The sequence below is a fragment of the Ovis canadensis genome, chromosome 5 (genome assembly GCF_042477335.2).
Source record: "Ovis canadensis isolate MfBH-ARS-UI-01 breed Bighorn chromosome 5, ARS-UI_OviCan_v2, whole genome shotgun sequence".
Classification (NCBI taxonomy): domain Eukaryota; kingdom Metazoa; phylum Chordata; class Mammalia; order Artiodactyla; family Bovidae; genus Ovis; species Ovis canadensis.
In genome coordinates this window covers 27,852,491-27,870,296 of record NC_091249.1, presented here as the reverse complement: position 1 = coordinate 27,870,296, position 17,806 = coordinate 27,852,491, and the positions used below count along the sequence as shown (strand labels likewise).

The window sequence follows — 17,806 nt, the reverse complement described above, 5'->3', positions numbered from 1 at the left end:
CACCTCGGTGGTGGGATCAGAGGGAAAGGCAGCACTGGGGGTCGAGACGGCCTCCACCACGGGTGGAGGAGCCACCACAGCGGGCTTCGCCTCTGTCTCCTCAGCGGAGTCCTCCCCCTTGCTGGAGTCTCTGCCTTCAGCGCCCGTGGGCAAGCCCATGTCCTGTAACACCTGCAGCACGGGGAGACCCCGTGTCCCCAGTGAGGAAGGCCTCACCCAGACAGGAACTCCCCCACAGCCAGCGTCCTGAATCAGCAGTTCTTAGGGAGGCATCCAGCCAACTGGAGGCACTTTCCTGAAGCTCCCAAGAGCACCAAATGCCCACCCACATTTGGGGGCCCTGCGCCCATCAGTGACGGCTCTCCAGCCGTGTGGGACTTGGCCACTGGTCAGGCCTCTGTTTCAGTGGTCCCATTCCCTCCCTCAGCCTCGTACTTCAACAGGGGGCAGGGGCTCTCAATGGGCGCAAAGCTGAGGGAGGCACTTCGCCGTTCCACCGCACTGCCAGCCACTCACCTTCACAGCCACGTGCAGCTTGGCAGTCTTTTTGGAGGGCCCAGAGGCCTCGAAGGAGCTCCCGTCCACCTCGACTGACATGGTGAAAATGGGGGCGTGCACTGGACCAGTCTGGGAGATCAGTTTGTACTGCAGCCCTGGTTTGAGCTGGTTCAGTCTCATCAGGGCGTTCATCGCTTGTGGAGGCTCTGCCTTCTCCTCTAGAGAACACAGTAATGCCGCTCTAGAATGCCAGTCAACTCTGACCCTGACAGGGACCCTCTCCTGACTGCCCCCCGACATACCACATGGTGGACTGGGCAGGAGACCGGGTGGCCAAATGTGCTGAAGCGCTGCCTGCCCTGCTATCCAGACACATACCCTGATTGTGGTCACCAGCTGAGGTCACCAGCTGAGGTGTATCCATCTTAATTGTGTTCCACGCCCATGCTAAGTTTAATCAATCCCTTTTATGGATCACAGCCTTCTCATGGCGAAGAGGCTTGCATAGCTCAAGGAAGCTATGAGCCATGCCATGCAGGGCCACCCAAGATTGATGGGTCATAGTGGAGTTCTGTCAAAATGTGGTCCACTGGAGGAGAGACTGGCAAACCACTCCAGCATTTCTGCTGTGAGAATCCCATAACCAATCATTCTTAAAAGGACTTCCACATCACATCCAAGAAAAACAGAATAAAAGCAGGTATGTCACCACTTTGGGCTAAATCTTCAATGAAGCCAGATAGCCGGTAAAACAAGGACTATGCATGAATGCTTGTACCTTTCTTCTGAATCTTCTTCTTCTTTTTGCTAGGAGACTTTTCCTCCCCATCTTCCTCCATCGGGCGTTTCATGGGTGTAATAGCGTAGGTGGTGCTGGGGGGTATTTGAACTGAAACGAGACGAGGACGACAGCAGTTGAGACTCTAGCCTGCCCTCTGCCAGGAGTCCATGATGACATCGCCACCTGGGCCCAGGCCCTGCAGCCTCCTTACCCGTATAGTCCACTGGGTTTTCATTCTTTGGTTTCTTGGGCATCTTAGATGGCAGAGGGTCCATACCCAGTACTTTATGGAGCTGGCCAAACGCAGCTAGTCGCAGCGCGTGCTGGAGAAGGGAAGAGGGATCTGACTCAGCCGCCCTTCACTCCCAGCCCTCATGTGTGCTCTCACTAATGCCTCCTGGAAGGGGTGGGGGCTGAGGGGGTTGCTAAACGGTCTCCCCTATAACAGCAAGGGGTCCTCCGCCAGCCAGGAGAGGGCCTGATTGCCAGGGCCTAGCCTTGCTGTGGGGGAAGGCCAGCCTGTGACCACCCCCCTCAAAAGAATACAGGAGACCCCAACCTGGGGACTGGTTGCCACACGGAGCCACGGGGTGGGCCTGCAAGGGAAGGACCCCTGGAGCAGTCCGCACAGCAAATACGTCTCCCCGCTAACTCGGGTGTCTGAAAACGGCACTCGAGCAGGCCAAGGGGGGCAGGTGACAACCTCGCGTGGCGCCAGGGGAAAGAAGCAGCCCAGGTTGGGGCGCCCTGTATCAGGCCCGAGCCCCTGACCTTCGGGCCCCAAGCTGAGCCTACCCTGAGAATACCCAGTAACGGAACTGGAAGCCAGCGATTACAGACTGGGTAAGGGCTCACGTGGCAATGGCGACGACTATACCTGCGCACTCTGTGTGATATCTTCCCGTTGCTGTCTGTCTAGATGCCCAATAGCATCAGTGGCTTCTTTTTCACAAGGGTCATAAATGCCAGAACCATCTGAAGGCAGGAAACAAGGAAGATATGCAGAGGATTATCTTTTAGCATCTCGGAAGCATGGTGCTGGGCTGAGGGAACCAAGTGCGTTACCCCCCACGCCCCATCCACACCCAGCTCTGGAAAACACGCCGGGCTCAGTGACCCACTCGGCGACCAGCCCGTGAGAGAAATAAGCCACTTGTGTCTCAGAGCAAGGAGCTCGCATGGGAGTGGGTCACTACTGCCCCGGATCCGCCCGGAGTCACAGCTGAGGAGCCGGCACAGGGCTGGATATGATGGTGCAAGAGGGTAGTCACATGCTTCACCCCTGGGGGGACACGGGGCTGCTGCTGCCCTAACCCACTCAGGGGACCCGCCAGGAAGTGGCCTCGGGGCCTCGGTCCCTGTCCTTTCCTTTCCCTGCCACCTGCAAAGCACAAGGCCCCAACCTGGCATGACGATGCCCGAAGCCAGGCACTCCAGCACCCTCCGCAGGGCCTCGCCAGCACCCATGGGTCTGTTGGCTGTGCCGATGGACTTCTCACAGAGAAGCTCGAGGGGCTGAAAGGGAAGAGGGACAGTTAGTCACCAAGCCCAGGAGGGAGCAGGCTGACTCTGAGGCAGTGTCACCCTGTGTGCGTGTATCAGAGTCAGGGCCCTCCAAGTCCACAAGCCAGACTCACAAGCCAGAGACAGCACACCTCGAATGGAGCTCCACCAACTTTTCCGTAAAGGGACTGATGTTAAGTCTCTTAGGCTGTAGGGGCCAAGAATTGAAGCTGTGTACTTAGGTACTTAAAATGCAGCATTTAGGAAGATAAAAGCCAGGAGGCGATGTATGTATACCTATAGCTGGTTCATGTTGCTGTACAGCAGAAACTCATACAACACTGTAAAGCAATTATCCTCCAATTAAAAAATAATTTAAAAAAAAAAGCCATTCTTCACCATAGACTATAGAAAGAGGCAACTGGCCAAAACAGGCCTGTGGGCCTCAGTCTGCTGACCCTTGTCTCCGAGCAGCTACAAAAGCATCTACACGGAGTGGAGCCTGTTCCAGTAAGTGTACCGCTGGCTGAGCTGTGCACCCTCCTCTGGGTTCCTGGCCTCGCTCTCAGCCCCACCGGGGGTGTGGCACTCAGCAGGAGCTCAACAAGCAGCTCTGATGGGATGCATCAGCCACACCCCAACGGGCCACTCGAGCCCGCTGATCAGCAACACAGTCCTGGGATCTGGGAAGTCTCTGCACACATGACCCAAGGTGGCTACAGCTCCAAGGTGCCTTACCCATCCTCTGAGGGGACCCCAGGTGGGCACTCGGGTGCACAGGTCCCTCAGGACCCGGATGACAATGACACACGACTTCAGCCCGTTGGCTCTGGCCTAGAGGAACAAAGCACAGGCTCTTTACACCAGGGCACCTCCCTGAACACGAAGCAAACATGAAAAACACAAGTCTCAGGGTGCTACTTTGTCAAGGGTAAATGAAGGTGAACGTTCATGACCATCAAGTGTGTGGTCGGCAGCAATTCCACCAAGTGGACAGTAATAACGTTATTACTCTTGGCACAAAGCAGCAGCTCCCCACCTACTCGGTCACAAGCCTCCTTGGGGGGGGGGTGTGTGTCAAATTTGTCTATGCGTGCTCCTTTAGCAACCGCACGCCAGCAGGTGCTAAGTTCAGCACAGCGCTCTTCAACGTTACCAAAACTTTATGGTGAAAGTTAGCCAAGTTAAAACTTAGGAATTTTCTACCGAAAGACAAATAGAAGAACAAAATGCAAACCTGGAACCACTTGGCGTGTCGGAGGGACGCCAAGGCAGCAAGGCATTTCTGCCTGTCCAGAACGTCCGGGGGGTCGTTGACTGATAGCGTTTCTATTCATGGATGGAATAAGAAGACAAGGTACAGTTTGACCAAGGGGTTTCTGTCAGGTGGAAAGGGGATGTGGCAGCTTCCTAAAGGGCAGCTGAGGCTCCCAGAATCTCAAGTCCTCTCCACCCTTGACCAGGGAAGGAGATGCTCGAGCACATTGAACTCAGCCCCGAGAGGAGATTGTAAAAATCAGAGGCCCCCTCCAAAAAAAAAGAAGAAAAAAAAAAAAGAAAAAAACAACAAAAACAAAAGCAAAGTGGGAAGGTACTCTAAAAGGAACAATCCCATGGGGGAGGGGGACAGATAGGTGGACCCTATCTTCTAATAGATGGTTACCTTGCTTCCTCTCCCCAGGATCTCCCAATAAATGAGCTATGCTGAAAAATTCATTAGCAAAAAGAAAAAACAAAAACTGGAAAAAAAAAGGTGGGGGGAGTAGAAATGCACTCCCTGTCTGCCTCCCACAGGTCATCCCCTGAGGCAACTACGGCAAAGGGGACCACCTCCGCCCACCAGGCGGGACTGCCCCAGCCCCAGCCCTTGACAGAGTCAGTCCTGTTGGTCAAAGGTCCAGCGTCCCTGAATTGATAAACTAGAGGGCTCTGGTGGCGAACCGGTATCGGAACCAAAGGGCACTGAGGAACCTCAACAAGGGTGTGCGCGAGCCTGTGCTGCAGCAGAACGGGGGCGTCTGTCACTCCCACCACCTGTGCGTCAAGGGTTCGGATAAGGCCAGTCACCCTGACTTTCAGTCATGACTGAAAACCATCCACCCAGAGATGCACAGGAGGCCCTGGGTGGACTCGGAATCGTGAAAGCATTAGCACTGTCCGAGGTTCCAGGATTTGGCCTGAAAATCGCTCCATTGTTTAAAAAAAACTTTATCCAAAACTCTGCCCCAGCTCTCTGCATCTCGATCACGGCCACAGGTAACAGCAGCCAGCGGAAGAAGACAAACGAAGAGGCCCTGGTTCTATTGCAACACAAGCTGTTTGCACAAGTCCAACATGATACTCATGCATAAACCATCTGGTTGTCTTCCGTACTTTAAAAAGCCTATAGTCACCGGGGACACACTTTTCCAAGGCCAGAGACTGGCTCAACCAAAAAAACACCTGTAACACCGATAAGAACATCCAAGGATTAAGACAAACAAAGACGGTGAAATCCTCTCAGAAAAGTACTACTCACTTTTAGTGCAATTGTTTTTTCAACCTCCCAGAACAGAAACCCAATGGGAGATGTGAGCTCGAGTAAAGGTGGTCAAAGCTACACCGCTAGCCTTTTATCAGAGCAATCTAAAACTTCACAGCACATTTTAACAGTGAGGGGATACCACAGTGCCAACGCCCTGCTGGCCTTTCTCAGCCTCCCTACCTCCAGCTAATACTTTCTCCATTTCTTCTCTGACAACAGGGGAGGTCAGGTGGATGGTCAGGGACAATGGAGGCTCTTTTGTGTTTTTTATCACAATCGCAGCGTCATCAACAGACTGGAGTATTTCATACTTGTCATCTGTGACAGCCTATAAAAGAAAATGCAACTGTCAAACACTTGCTTCCCAAGACCATCAACAGTTCTTTTGAGCTCCTAATTACAACTACAGGCCAGCTTCGTGGGCTGTGACTGGCAGCAGCACCTTGCACTAGGGGTTAGAACGGCCTCTTACTGGACAGGTCTTTGGCCATTTTCCAGGTACTCCAGGGAGGAGACGACTACTTAGCAGAGGAAGCCTTGTAATACAACGTTAAGAGTTTAGTGTCTGGGAGGAGATGGTGGTGCGAACTCCTCATTGTGTCACTGGGGAGTCACGTAACTTGGGACAGATCTCTCTATCGCATCAAGACTGTGGTTTCTGATTTGTAAAACAGACTTAGGGACACAACCGACACCCAAGGCGGCAAAGGAACTGAACCAGACATGGCACTGAAAGCACAGCACCCAGCACGGTGTGGGCAGCCAGCCACTGCTGTTTCCACACATGGACAAGCAGCTATCACAGGGCATGGAATGAAAACTGAGTGGTAAAACAGTTTCATATGCAACTATGAAAGCACGTACTTGCTGCAAATACATGCTACGAGGGTCTGTAAAATGACGTTCATGCCTGTAACTTTTGCTTTCTTCTTTATACCAGTTCATATGCCCTGATCAAGAAAACTTGAGTATATATGATTTTTGTCAAAGAGAAAAAAAAAGTTTCGGGGAGAACTTTAGAGAATCCAAGCTGACTTTTTCCACCTCAGCATTATTAGACGTGCCACAGATCACTCTGTGGCCCTTGACAGTCAGTCCTGTTGGTCAAAGGTCCAGTGTCCCTAAATTGATAAACTAGAGGGCTCTGGTGGTGAACCGGTATTGGAACTGAAGGGCACTGAGGAACCTCAACAAGGGTGTGCGCAAGGCTGTGCAGGGCCGTCCTGTGCCCTGGAGGACCTCGGAAAGCCTCTCCAGCCTCCACCTACAGATGCCGGTAGCGATGCACCCACTCTGCTGAGATAACTTAAACTACCTCTAAACTCACTCCGTGTCCCCCAGGGTGCAAAATGTGCCCCAGTCAAAAAACACTCAGCTACATGATAAAAATATACTTTCTTGGGACTTCCCTGTTAATACAGATTCCACACTTTCAATGCAGGGGGCGTAGGTTCGATCCCTGGTAGGGGAACTAAGATCCCGCACGCTGTGTGGTGTGGCCAAAAGAGAAAAACGGGGGTTAAAAAAAAACCAAACACCTCTCTTTGTCTCTCTCTATAAACACTCTATGAAAATGGTCTTTCCTTTAGAAATATTTATGTCAACTTAATTTTCTACACTTAATATACTTTTTAATAGATAAAGACAGAAACTAACTAAACAATTATCAGGGCTGCCTTCCCTTTCAGCAGCTCCCCGAAGCCTTTCCACACAGCATTAGTTGCTCATTTCAACTCTGACCTCTGTCCTGAATCCCAAGGGGTCAGTCACACGTGACAGGAGATTTACAGGGGAAAATGAACAGTGTATCTACGGGGTGAGAATTTCTACTTTCTTCTTTTCTTATCCTGTGGCTGAATCCAGGGTAGTGTCCCCATGAGGCACCGAGGGGCAGCGACACACAGACATTCTGAAGCCCAGACACCTCACCAGCCGGCGACGTGGGGTCAGTTACTGAGCTCCCCGCACCTCAGTCACATCTACTAGAGTACTTAAGATGATCAAACCCCACCTCAGTCATTATGATGAAATGGTGTGTGCAGAGCTCGTCTGGTCTAGGGCCTGGTTCAGTCAATGCTCAAGAAATGCCAGAAGTTACTATTTATATAGTACTTCTGTAATGAGGCAAATAAATTGGTTAAAAACAACTTTTTTTAAAGTCCAGGTTTGCATTAAGGATGAAGACTTGAAAACTGAATATCCTTTGCAGCCACCCGCCCATTCATCCATCGCTGGAGTCTGGATGTGAAGGTCATGCCCAGTGGCGCCTGGTGCACAGTAGGTGCCTGGCCCAGCCCGGCTGCCAGGCAGCTCTGCAGCATCCTGCCGGGCAGCTACAGAAATGTGAGAACGGCAGGGGCCGGGCTGGGTGGGGAGCATGCCTCTCGGGGCACAGTGCAGTTGGTTATGTGTTCCCCTGACCACCCTGCGTCCGCAGTGGAAGTGGGCACACTCACAGTGAGCTGGATGGCCAGGTTGTCGGCCACCTTGTCCAGGAGGGCAGTTGTGGGCTTCTCCTTACACAGCAGCACCAGCTCCAAGTCCAAATCCCCCTTGAGCAGCAGGCCCTTGGCCACGAGGCCAACACGCATCACTCCCCTCAGGGTTCTGGTCATGTGCTCTGTCTTCTGCTCCCTGAGAACAGCCCAACACAGGCCCAGTGAGATTCAGGCTGGCCAGAACCCAGAGGCCCCGGAAAGGCTGGAGTTTCTTAGAAAAAGGAGAGGCTCAACCCTGCACTGGCCAGTCTCCCTAGATATAAGAAAAACACCTTACAAAGCCAACCTACCCAGCCCCTTCTTTGCCCTCGTCTTCCGCGGGCACATCCACATTCTCAGACTCGGCGTGGTCGCTGCTGCCTTTCTCTTGCTCATCGATCCAGTCCGACACAGCTTTGAGAGCCCGCTCCGTGTGGGACACCATGTTCTGGACCGCCTCCAGTTCCTCTTGCGTGGGGTAAACGGAGGAGTGCTTTGCCATCACATGGCGATCATCATTCACAAAAATTCTCACTGGACGCTAGAGATGTGAGAGCTTAGTTAAAATGCCGTAAGGAGACCAAGCAGCTTGATGCTTCATCTGCTCAGCTGTACAGCTCACAGTTACACACATGAAAGTGAGACTACATGAGCACATCTGGTCTGAGCAGGACAACCAGACACAACAGTCGAGCCTTCTCTAGGCTGTGGGAAGAAGGGGCACATTGTACATTTCTCTATTACTACAACTGTTACACTACGCACTTCCAAGAGTCTAATGAAAAGTGATTATAAAACCAAAGGCTTTGGGGAGGCAAGACATATGAAGGCTACTGAGAGGTACAAATTACCAAGTATAAAATAAATTAAAAGGACAAAATGTACAGGATAGGGAATGTAGCCAGTATTTTATAATAACTTTATATGGAGTATAAATATGAAACGACTGTTGTATACCTGAAACTAACATACCGTAAATCAACTATACTTCAAAAAAAAAAAAAAAAAAAGAAAAAAGAATCAAATGCTTTGGGGCAACACCATATACATCTTTGTAGGTGAATGAAAAAACAGTATCTATGATTAAGAAAATAAATTTCTTACCATTTTTACTTCTCTTTATCTGTAGTGTCTGGAAATCAAATTTTTGCTTATCTTTTCAAATTGTGACAGATTTCCTTGCTGTTATCAATACTTCAACTATCTATAAGATCAGAAAATCTTTTTTAGTTTCATGTATTTCATCGGCGGAGGAGTCTGAGCAGTCAGATAATCCCGCAGGAGGAAAGCGATGCTGCCTCAGGAAGGAGTCTGTTAACACAGCAGGACACATCTCTATTTCCAAGTAATCACTAACCCAAGGTACAAACAACTAATTATAAAACTCCCCCAAAATGAAAACAGCTCGTTTCTAGAAGCCACGTTTGACTTCAGGCCCACATTCAAGATGATTTTTACTTTTTAAAAAATCTCCTTTCAACATTTCTCAATATGAAGTACACCAAGTTTTACAAATAAACCTATTACCAAGCCTCCCCCAAATGGTATGGGTTAAAATGTTCAGCAAAATCTCAGTGTCTGGAGAAGGGAAAGAGAAGGAAGGAAGGAGAGAGCTCTGACCCTTGAGGGTCATGAAGACATGGAAGGAGAGCAGGAAAGGGAGGCCCCAGATGGCTGCTGTAGACTGGCAAGGCAGGACCTTCTGAAGCGGCAGGGGGACGCGGCCCCACAGCACATGGCCACCCCTGGGGTTCCGCTTTGCAGTGGCCGAGACAACTGAAGAGGACAACACAAGTCTCCAAGACAAACGCAGCTATAATTACAATTCTGGACTCTAAATAACATGCTGACTACAACCTACTCAGTTCCCACTGTGCAAACAGTCTGGTCCACACCGAAATCTTCCAAATGAGTAAACAACCCAAAAAGCCTCCTCAGCAGAGTAGGCAACAGACCGACTCCACCCATTTCATCCAACCATGTAACAGCTAGCCCCTTCCATTCACACCGGTTGTTACAGGCCAGCGCAGCAGGTTCATCTCAGAAAGGCATTAGCTTCAAGGATAAACTCTGACAAGACTAGCCCAAATGAGAATTTCCCATAATGCTTTAGGACTAGCTAACTGTCTCATTGAAAACTTAGGGGTTGCCAACTAAAACCCAAAAATCTAAGGGTGGAATGAGAAGTGATACTCCTGCAGAGTCAGGTAAGATGACAGATGGGGTCTAATGCTTCATGACAGGGAGGGAGGGAAGGAAGAGGACCACAAGTCCCCGGGCTCAGCCCTGGCTCTGCCTGAGCCCTTGGTAAGCCACTCAGCAGTCACCAAGTGGGAGCTTTTGCCACTACCTGTGTGGCCTTAAAGTTCCTTGGAGCTTCCTTCAACCTGCAACATGGAATCTACCTCTTCAAGGAGAGTGTGAAAATTAGATGAGTTGGCCTGTGGAAAGCATGGAGGACAAATCCCACAGACCCTAAAAAAAAAAGCAGCACTGACTTCTACTACAAGAAATACATCATCAGGTTGTTGTGGGGGCTAATAATAAGCACATGCAAAAGCACATCCTGGATAAGGAATGAATGAGACTATGGCTGTGTTTGAAACGAACATCTTCACCTCAGAAACACATTAAAGATAAATTTATGGCTTACACTACACGCCTGGTTTTTGCTTGTTTTAAAATACTTCAGTGAGGGATTTCCCTGGTGATCCAGAAGGTAAAACTCTGCACTCCCAATGTAGGGTGCTTGGGTTCATCGCTGGTCAGGGACCAGATCCCACATGCCACAACTCAAGAGTTCGCATGCTGCAACTAAGACCCGGCACAGTCGAAAGAAAAATACTCTAGGGGTGAGGTGGGGAGTGGAGAAGGGAACAGGACAAACCAACACTGGAAAACGTTAATACCTTTTGAAGATAGAGATGGGTAGAATGGGGATCACTGTGCATGTCTGAAAATTTCCATAATAGTTTTTTAAGTGCATAGCAAACTGAAGAATTCTTACAAAAGCGCAGCCATGGCAGGTAATCTAAAATGTAAGCCAAATCTTAGAAAATAAATTCTAAACAGACAAGAAACAGGCCTTTGGAAAATCACAGCTGACTGGTGAGGAGCCCATGTAAACAGTCACCAGTCCTGGCCAAATCTACACTGAAACTTCATCATTCTGATAAAGAAGGATGATGTTTGAAACCGCACTGACTTAGTCAGAAGTATTCTGTGTGCACCTCCCCTGGACCAGGCCCTGAGTCAGAGGCTGGGACGGTGATGAACACAGCAGGCAAGGCCCCCGTTCCTGTGGACCTGGCCACCCTATAGGACAAATGCCTTCCCTCCAAATCCAACATGGTGCCAGGAGCCAACACATCACCCCTCTATACTTACCACTTCTTCATCTTAGTCTTCCTCCACCACAGATATCAGATACAGAGGGTTAAAAGTAACAGAGGGTTTAAACCAAGATCCCAGGGACCAAAGACCTTTCTATTAAGGGCTTTGTAGGACTGATACTGTCTAAAATCTTCTAAAAGGAGCTCCCAGAAGAAGTAGTTGATTCAGCACCTGATGCAGAACTACGGTAGGTGAGCCTGGGTCAAAATGCAGTATCAGAAAGCCAGGAAGAGACTTTCCTGGCAGTCCAGTGGTTAAGACTGCACTTTCAAAGCAGGGGGTGCAGGTTTGATCCCTGGTAGGAGAACTACCATCTCACATGCTGTGTCGCATAGTCAAAAAATAAAGAGTTGGGGAAAAAAGGAAAAGAAAGGGAAGGAAGTGCTCAGTGATTACTGCTGGCATGTCCAAAGGACAAAGAAGCTGACTTGTGAGGGCTCCCACTAGCTATATTTGAGGCAACTGAGTATCAAAAACAAAAAAAAAGCCTGTATGAAGTACTCCAACGCAGCAAGAAAACCACACTAATCGGCAATTGCCTCAGTGGAATGGAGGCAGGGACACCTGGGAAGGGTGCCAGGAGCTTTCTGGGGCAGTGGTCAGTCTGCATCCTGATAATACTGTGGGGGATATGCACTGACCAAAGTCCACTGAATGGTATATGCAAGATCTGTGCATTTACCTCCAAAGAAAAAAAACCCAAAAAACTGTAAATAAATACTGGACTCCAGTTTAGATATTAACTGGAAAGACAACTTTCTGCTACCTTAAGAAGTATCATTAAAAGGTATTAGAGGAAAGACCACAACTTCCTGCTACCATAAGAAGTATCATAAAAATAGATACTGTTAACTCTAGGGCTTCCCAAGTGGTGCAGTAGTAAAGCATCCACCTGCCAATGCAGAAGACACAGGGTTGATCCCTCGGTTGGGAAGATCCCCTGGAGGAGGAAATGGCAACCCACTCCAGTATTTTTGCCTGGAAATCCAACAGACAGAGGAGTCTGGCGGGCTATAGTCCACAGGGTCACAAAGAGTTGGGCAGGACTGAGCACGTGTGTGCACACACATTAGCTCTATTTCAATGAAAATAAAGTGGCTGAAAGATGAGAATAGAGAAGGAGAAAAGCGTGAAATACAACTGAAGTCAATGGCAGAACTCAGGTGTATAAACAGGCAAGCGTTGACTGTAAAACGGTGTCACCTTTTCTGTATGTTTGAATCTTCTAAGAAAATGTTACAAATATATGACTAAAATATATGCGGACTATCATGAGTCCACAATGATACTTATTTGACACCACTGGAGACATCCACACCCCAACTCCCTCATCCGAAGGGACCAAGGTTCACCCAGAGTTGATTCTGGGGATCTCTTCGAAAAATGCTATCTAATGAATCGAGACAGTCCGGAGAGAAAACCACCCTTGGACCAGTGGAGAACAAGACAGTCACTGTGTAGAACATCAGGACCCTGTTTTTACCACCGAGGGCCTGGGTTCAAGGCCTGGCTGGGGAACTAAGATCCCATAAACCGCAAGGCGTGGGCAAAAATATTTAAATAAATAAAAATGAAAAACTGGGGTCAATGCTTTTTTGCTAAACAACAAAACGGGCCTCATTTATCTCTGTGTGAACCCAGATCTGTCATCCAAATCAGCCTATCAGAAGCCAGCTGTTCTGGTCCTGAATACCAGAGAATCCATCTCTCCTTTTCAAAATTGTGCTGTCAAGAAGCCCACAATACCCACCCATAAGCAACACTCCACTGCCACCTGACAATCTAAATTTTAAGACAGGCTTTGAACTGCTCTTGCCACCTCAGACAGAATTCAAACCAGGTCCAAGATGAAGCCTGATTTTTACCAGCTCCCAGCTTCTCTGAAAAGAAACCCAAGGAATTCCATGCGAAGAATCAGGATCTTAAACTACCTGTGTGGTTTGGGATGTTCTAACACACAGCGATCAGGTTTCTTTCTTTTGTTCTCAAAAGCAGCCCACCCACAGCATGCAGAGTTACAGAGGTTTAAACCACAACATGCAGTGAGATGACCATCTTTCTGACCTCTCACTAGTTGGAATATCCCAATCACGACGCTGGCAGTTGGGAAAGAAATGTGCCCAAGTGAGCATGTGTGGACCAACAAACGGTTGTAGAACTGAATGAACAGGCGTGGTGACAATACCCTAACAGGTATGGCCCCCACCTATCTTGCAGAGTAAACTGCACCCTCACCGCCATCCAGAGTATTTCACAAAACTAGTGTTCCGGTCACTGTGGGGAGTGGTCTGGAACTAGATACTCCTTTTGAAAGTTAAGTTAGTTGCACAGTCGTGTCCTACTCTTTGTGATTCCATGGACTATAGCCTGTCCCGCTCCTCTGTCCATGGAATTCTCCAGGCAAAGAGTACTGGAGTAGGTTGCCATTTCCTTCTCTAGATACTCCTCTTAAAGAGACCTAATTACGTTTTGAAAAACACAGGACCCAACTCAGATGCTGGTTCCCGGACCTCCGGAGATACAATCCTACACTGGAAGTGAAATAATACGCACATGCAACTCTTCAGCGACTCCTTAAAAACTATTACTGATTCACATCACCAAGGACATAAGGAAAATAAACAAAGCAGCCCGGCCAGAAGAGGCCAATCTAAAATCTGATTATAGATGCCACTCTGAGAATTTTTAAATTCAAGACAAACCTTAAATCCAGTGCAATGGTTCCCAGCTCTGTCTGCAACTGTGTTTTTGCTGGTCCATAGGGAGGTATAATGCAGCAGGAAATGACAACCCACTCCAGGATTCTTGCCTGGAAGATTCCATGGACACAGAAGTCTAGCAGGCAGGCTACAGTCCATGGCATCGCAAAGAATTGGCCATGACTGAGCACAGCAAGCAGGGGGGTATGAAGTTACGAGTAAAGATTTTTCTCAAATATTTTCTTTCTTTGGCAGTGTAACATGGCATTCAGGATCTTAGTTCCCCAACCAGGGACTGAACCCATGCCCCTTGCAGTGGAAACTGGGAGTCTTAACCACTGGACTGGCAAAGAAATCTCACAAACATTTTCCATTTAAAGGAGTGTCCTTTAATCTTATTTTCTTTCTATATGTTCAGTGTTAAAACATCCCTTTTGCTTATGAAATGGTGGTGATAGCAACGGGTAACTGATTAGAAAACCTGCATCAACTGGCAGATGCTAGTTGTTTCCCAAAATATTTCTGGAACTCTTAACTGGTCTATAAGACCTAGGCCTCCAGGCTCAGTGACACTGTGGAATACCCAAAGGTCTTAGAAACACAAGCCCAGGTTTGTGCCCACTTGGGTTTTCCAATCTGGCCACTGTGGAATCTTCAACAAATCACTTATCTTTTCAGAACTGGGTCAAAAATGAGATTGAAACACCACCTACACCTCTCAGTCTCAGGAGACAAGGTGAGAGAATGCCCTCCAGCTGTGTGCTTAGTCGATTTTGACTCTGCCACCCCATGGGCTGTAGCGGGCATCCATTTCCTCCTCCAGGGGATCTTTCCAACGCAGTGATCTAACTCTTCTCTCCTGCATTGGCAGGTGGATTCTTTACCACTAGCGCCACCTGGGAAGCCCTATCAGCTGTAAAACTACAAATGCAAGATGCTGAAGGAGTCATTTCAGCTACTCTTGGATGAACCAATAGAAATATTTCGGAAAATCTGCCTGTGAGAAGACATAATGTCACAGAAAAAAGGTTTAACAGGATTCTAAGTGGGGATTATCAAACTCTCTTTGCAACATGCCCTTCAGGCAGCAAAGTCAGTTATGTTAGAAACCTGAGGGGGAAAATAGAGACAACTTTCCCACATGTCCCCATGGGGAAAGCCTCAGATTTTAAAAATCAGTTTCTAATTAAGGAAAAATCAAAACATGATGCGTCTCAAAGGATGTTAAATATTAACATAACATGCAGACTGTCAATTACTTTAATGGGTAAGGGTTTCTTTTTAAAAATATTTATTTGGTTGCCCCGGGGTCTTAGCTGTGGCATGTGAGATCTAGTTCCCTGAACAGGGATTGAATCTGTGCCCCTTGCAGTAGAAGTGCAGAGTCCCAACCAGTGGACCACCAAGGACGTCCCAAGGGTTTCTTTTTTAAATGAAACTTTTCATCTTGTAGCTTCTTATGCAGCTCTAAGAAAAGAACTGTCTCCCATGTTCTCCACTCAGTTTCCCCCAATGGCACCATCTTGCCAGAGCTGGAGCACTATCACAATCACAATACTGATACTGACAGTCACCGACTGCTGCTGCTGTCACAGGACCACTCCTGTTGACCGTGTACAGTCACACTCACTGTGTAATAGTGAACACACTGGGTATGGTCAACCGCCCCACACCCATGCTTAACCCCTAGCAACCACTAATCCACTGAAGGTTTTGGTAATCTTGGCATTCCAAAAATGTTATATAAATGGAATTGTAGAGCTTATGACCTTTTAGGATGAGCTTGTTTCATGCAATGACTGCCTCAAGATTCATCCAAGTTGTGTGTGTACTGACAGCTTGTTCTTTTTTATTGCCTCATAGTATTCCATGATAAGGAACCATTTACCCACAAAAGGACAACTGGGTCGGTTCCAATTCTTGGCTATTATAAACATTAAGTGACACTATAAGCCATGGAGCCAGGCTGGCCATTTCCGTATTAGGGAAATTTAAAGTTTTTTTGGAATTATGAATACATGGTAAGGATTGCGGAGAAGGCAATGGCAACCCACTCCAGTACTCTTGCCTGGAAAATCCCATGGACAAAGGAGCCTGGTAGACTGCAGTCCATGGGGTTGCTAAGAGTCAGGCACAACTGAGTGACTTTACTTTCACTTTTCACTTTCATGCATTGGAGAAGGAAATGACAACCCACTCCAGTGTTCTTGCCTGGAGAATCCCAGGGACGGGGGAGCCTGGTGGGCTGCCATCTATGGGGTCGCACAGAGTCGGACACGACTAAAGCGACTTAGCAGCAGCAGCAGCAAGGATTGAGTGAGTGAGTTGAGTGAAGTTACTGAGCCGTGTCCAACTCTTTGTGAACCCGTGGACTATAGCCTATTAGGCTCCTCCATCCATGGGATTCTCCAGGCAAGAATACTGGAGTGGGTTGCCATTTCCTTCTCCAGGGGATCTTCCCAACCCAGGGATCGAACCCAGGTCTCCTGCACTGCAGGCAGATGCTTTACCATCTGAGCCACCAGGCACTGCCACGCTGCATGGCAGAAACTCTACATGTACCATGGAAAAGCAAGCCCAACTTGCAACATTCATCCTTTAGACATACACATACCTCATGTACACTCTGATAAGAGGAAGAAATCAGTTCAAAAGAAAGCAGCAAAAAAGCCAACTGGCCTGGAATATTATTCCAATAAGACCTTATCCTTGAGCATCAACTACAACACTAATGGAAATAATATGAATGGCTGTTTCAAGGAAAATTACCCTGACCCTCAAACTGCCAATAGCACCATTTCTCACGAATCATCTAAGATTACTGGAAAAAAAAAAATCTGGAGCAAATTTACAGACTGTACTAAAGGGACACACATTCAACTTTATAACTAAATGATCCTTTGTGATCATATACGGACAAGAAAATAGCCATTAGTCAATAAACTCATTTCCCCATTAAAACTAGTAGCTATATTTTCAATTTCTTCACTACACAGACATTCAGTAAGAAAAAAAGCAGGATCACCTATCAAGTGATGTCTACGAAAAATCTCACAGGGATTTAGCAGAACATAAGGTGGCAAAAACCAATTCATTTAAAAAAGTCAGCACACTCACAAGGCTCCACAGCAAACACGTGCGCACCCTGCATTCACTGTCATTTCTGTGGTGCTAGCACTACTGAGGCAGAACCAGACTGCCCTAAGTGACAAAGAGGGGAGCTGGCTGTTCCAGCCAAAACTCTCAAATGCTAGGCAAGACACTACAGCCAGCCTTGTCCCTTCAGGACCCTGAGCCCATTTCACTAACCAACAGTGTGTAGACTCCTGTCAAGTCACTTGTTGTTTAGTTGCTAAGTCCTGACTCTTTGTGACCCCATGGACTATAACCTGCCATGCTCCTCTGTTCATGGGATTCTCCAGGCAAGAATACCAGAGTGGGTTGCCATTTCCTCCTCCAGAGGATCTTTCCGACCCAGGGATCCGACCCACATCTCCTGCACTGCAGGCAGATTCTTTACTGCTGAGACATTAGGGAAACCCCATCAAATTACCGACTGCCTCTAATTCTAAATCCTTCCACTGGAAGCAGAAATCAAATCTTTCTTGTCCAGGTCTTTGCTAAAATAAAAAGATGCCAATATACAAAGCTTAGAAAATCTAATTCTTCAGAAAACTCAATGAAAGCAATATTCAAATAAAATTATCACCATTTTGTGGGCCACATCTGCTAATACTAGGTGGTGACATTTTACACATCTTTCAGAACTGCACACAGTTAAAAGCAACTTGATGACAAAATGTAGCACATGGGCAAGTCCAAGGACATAAAAACCCAAGTTTCTGGGGGAAAAGAATCATTCTTTTAAGATGTAAAAGGTGAAACCTGGAGGAACTGGGGAGAAAGATGAGAAAAGTTAAGAGGGAGCTGC

The 17,806-nt window shown here is 47.9% G+C and overlaps 1 protein-coding gene across 8 annotated transcripts in view; it reads right to left on the bottom strand.

Annotated features, from left to right (window-relative positions):
• The window catches only part of ILF3 (interleukin enhancer binding factor 3), a 29,976-nt gene that overhangs the window by 9,732 nt on the left and 2,438 nt on the right, over positions 1 to 17,806 (bottom strand). For 4 of the 8 annotated variants that reach the window (XM_070292409.1, XM_070292408.1, XM_070292410.1 and 1 more), the window contains exons 2-13: positions 8,888 to 9,094; positions 8,095 to 8,324; positions 7,763 to 7,940; positions 5,487 to 5,634; positions 4,020 to 4,111; positions 3,521 to 3,616; positions 2,683 to 2,794; positions 2,157 to 2,254; positions 1,491 to 1,602; positions 1,277 to 1,387; positions 517 to 716; positions 4 to 171 (exon numbers count right to left, since the gene is read on the bottom strand). In XM_070292409.1, coding sequence (XP_070148510.1) covers positions 4 to 171; positions 517 to 716; positions 1,277 to 1,387; positions 1,491 to 1,602; positions 2,157 to 2,254; positions 2,683 to 2,794; positions 3,521 to 3,616; positions 4,020 to 4,111; positions 5,487 to 5,634; positions 7,763 to 7,940; positions 8,095 to 8,324; positions 8,888 to 8,890 — 1,548 coding nt within the window. In that variant the 5' untranslated portion in view covers positions 8,891 to 9,094. The remainder of the gene's footprint in view (positions 1 to 3; positions 172 to 516; positions 717 to 1,276; positions 1,388 to 1,490; positions 1,603 to 2,156; positions 2,255 to 2,682; positions 2,795 to 3,520; positions 3,617 to 4,019; positions 4,112 to 5,486; positions 5,635 to 7,762; positions 7,941 to 8,094; positions 8,325 to 8,887; positions 9,095 to 17,806) is intronic. The other 4 variants (XM_069591089.2, XM_069591090.2, XM_069591091.2 and 1 more) reach the window with 1 other exon arrangement.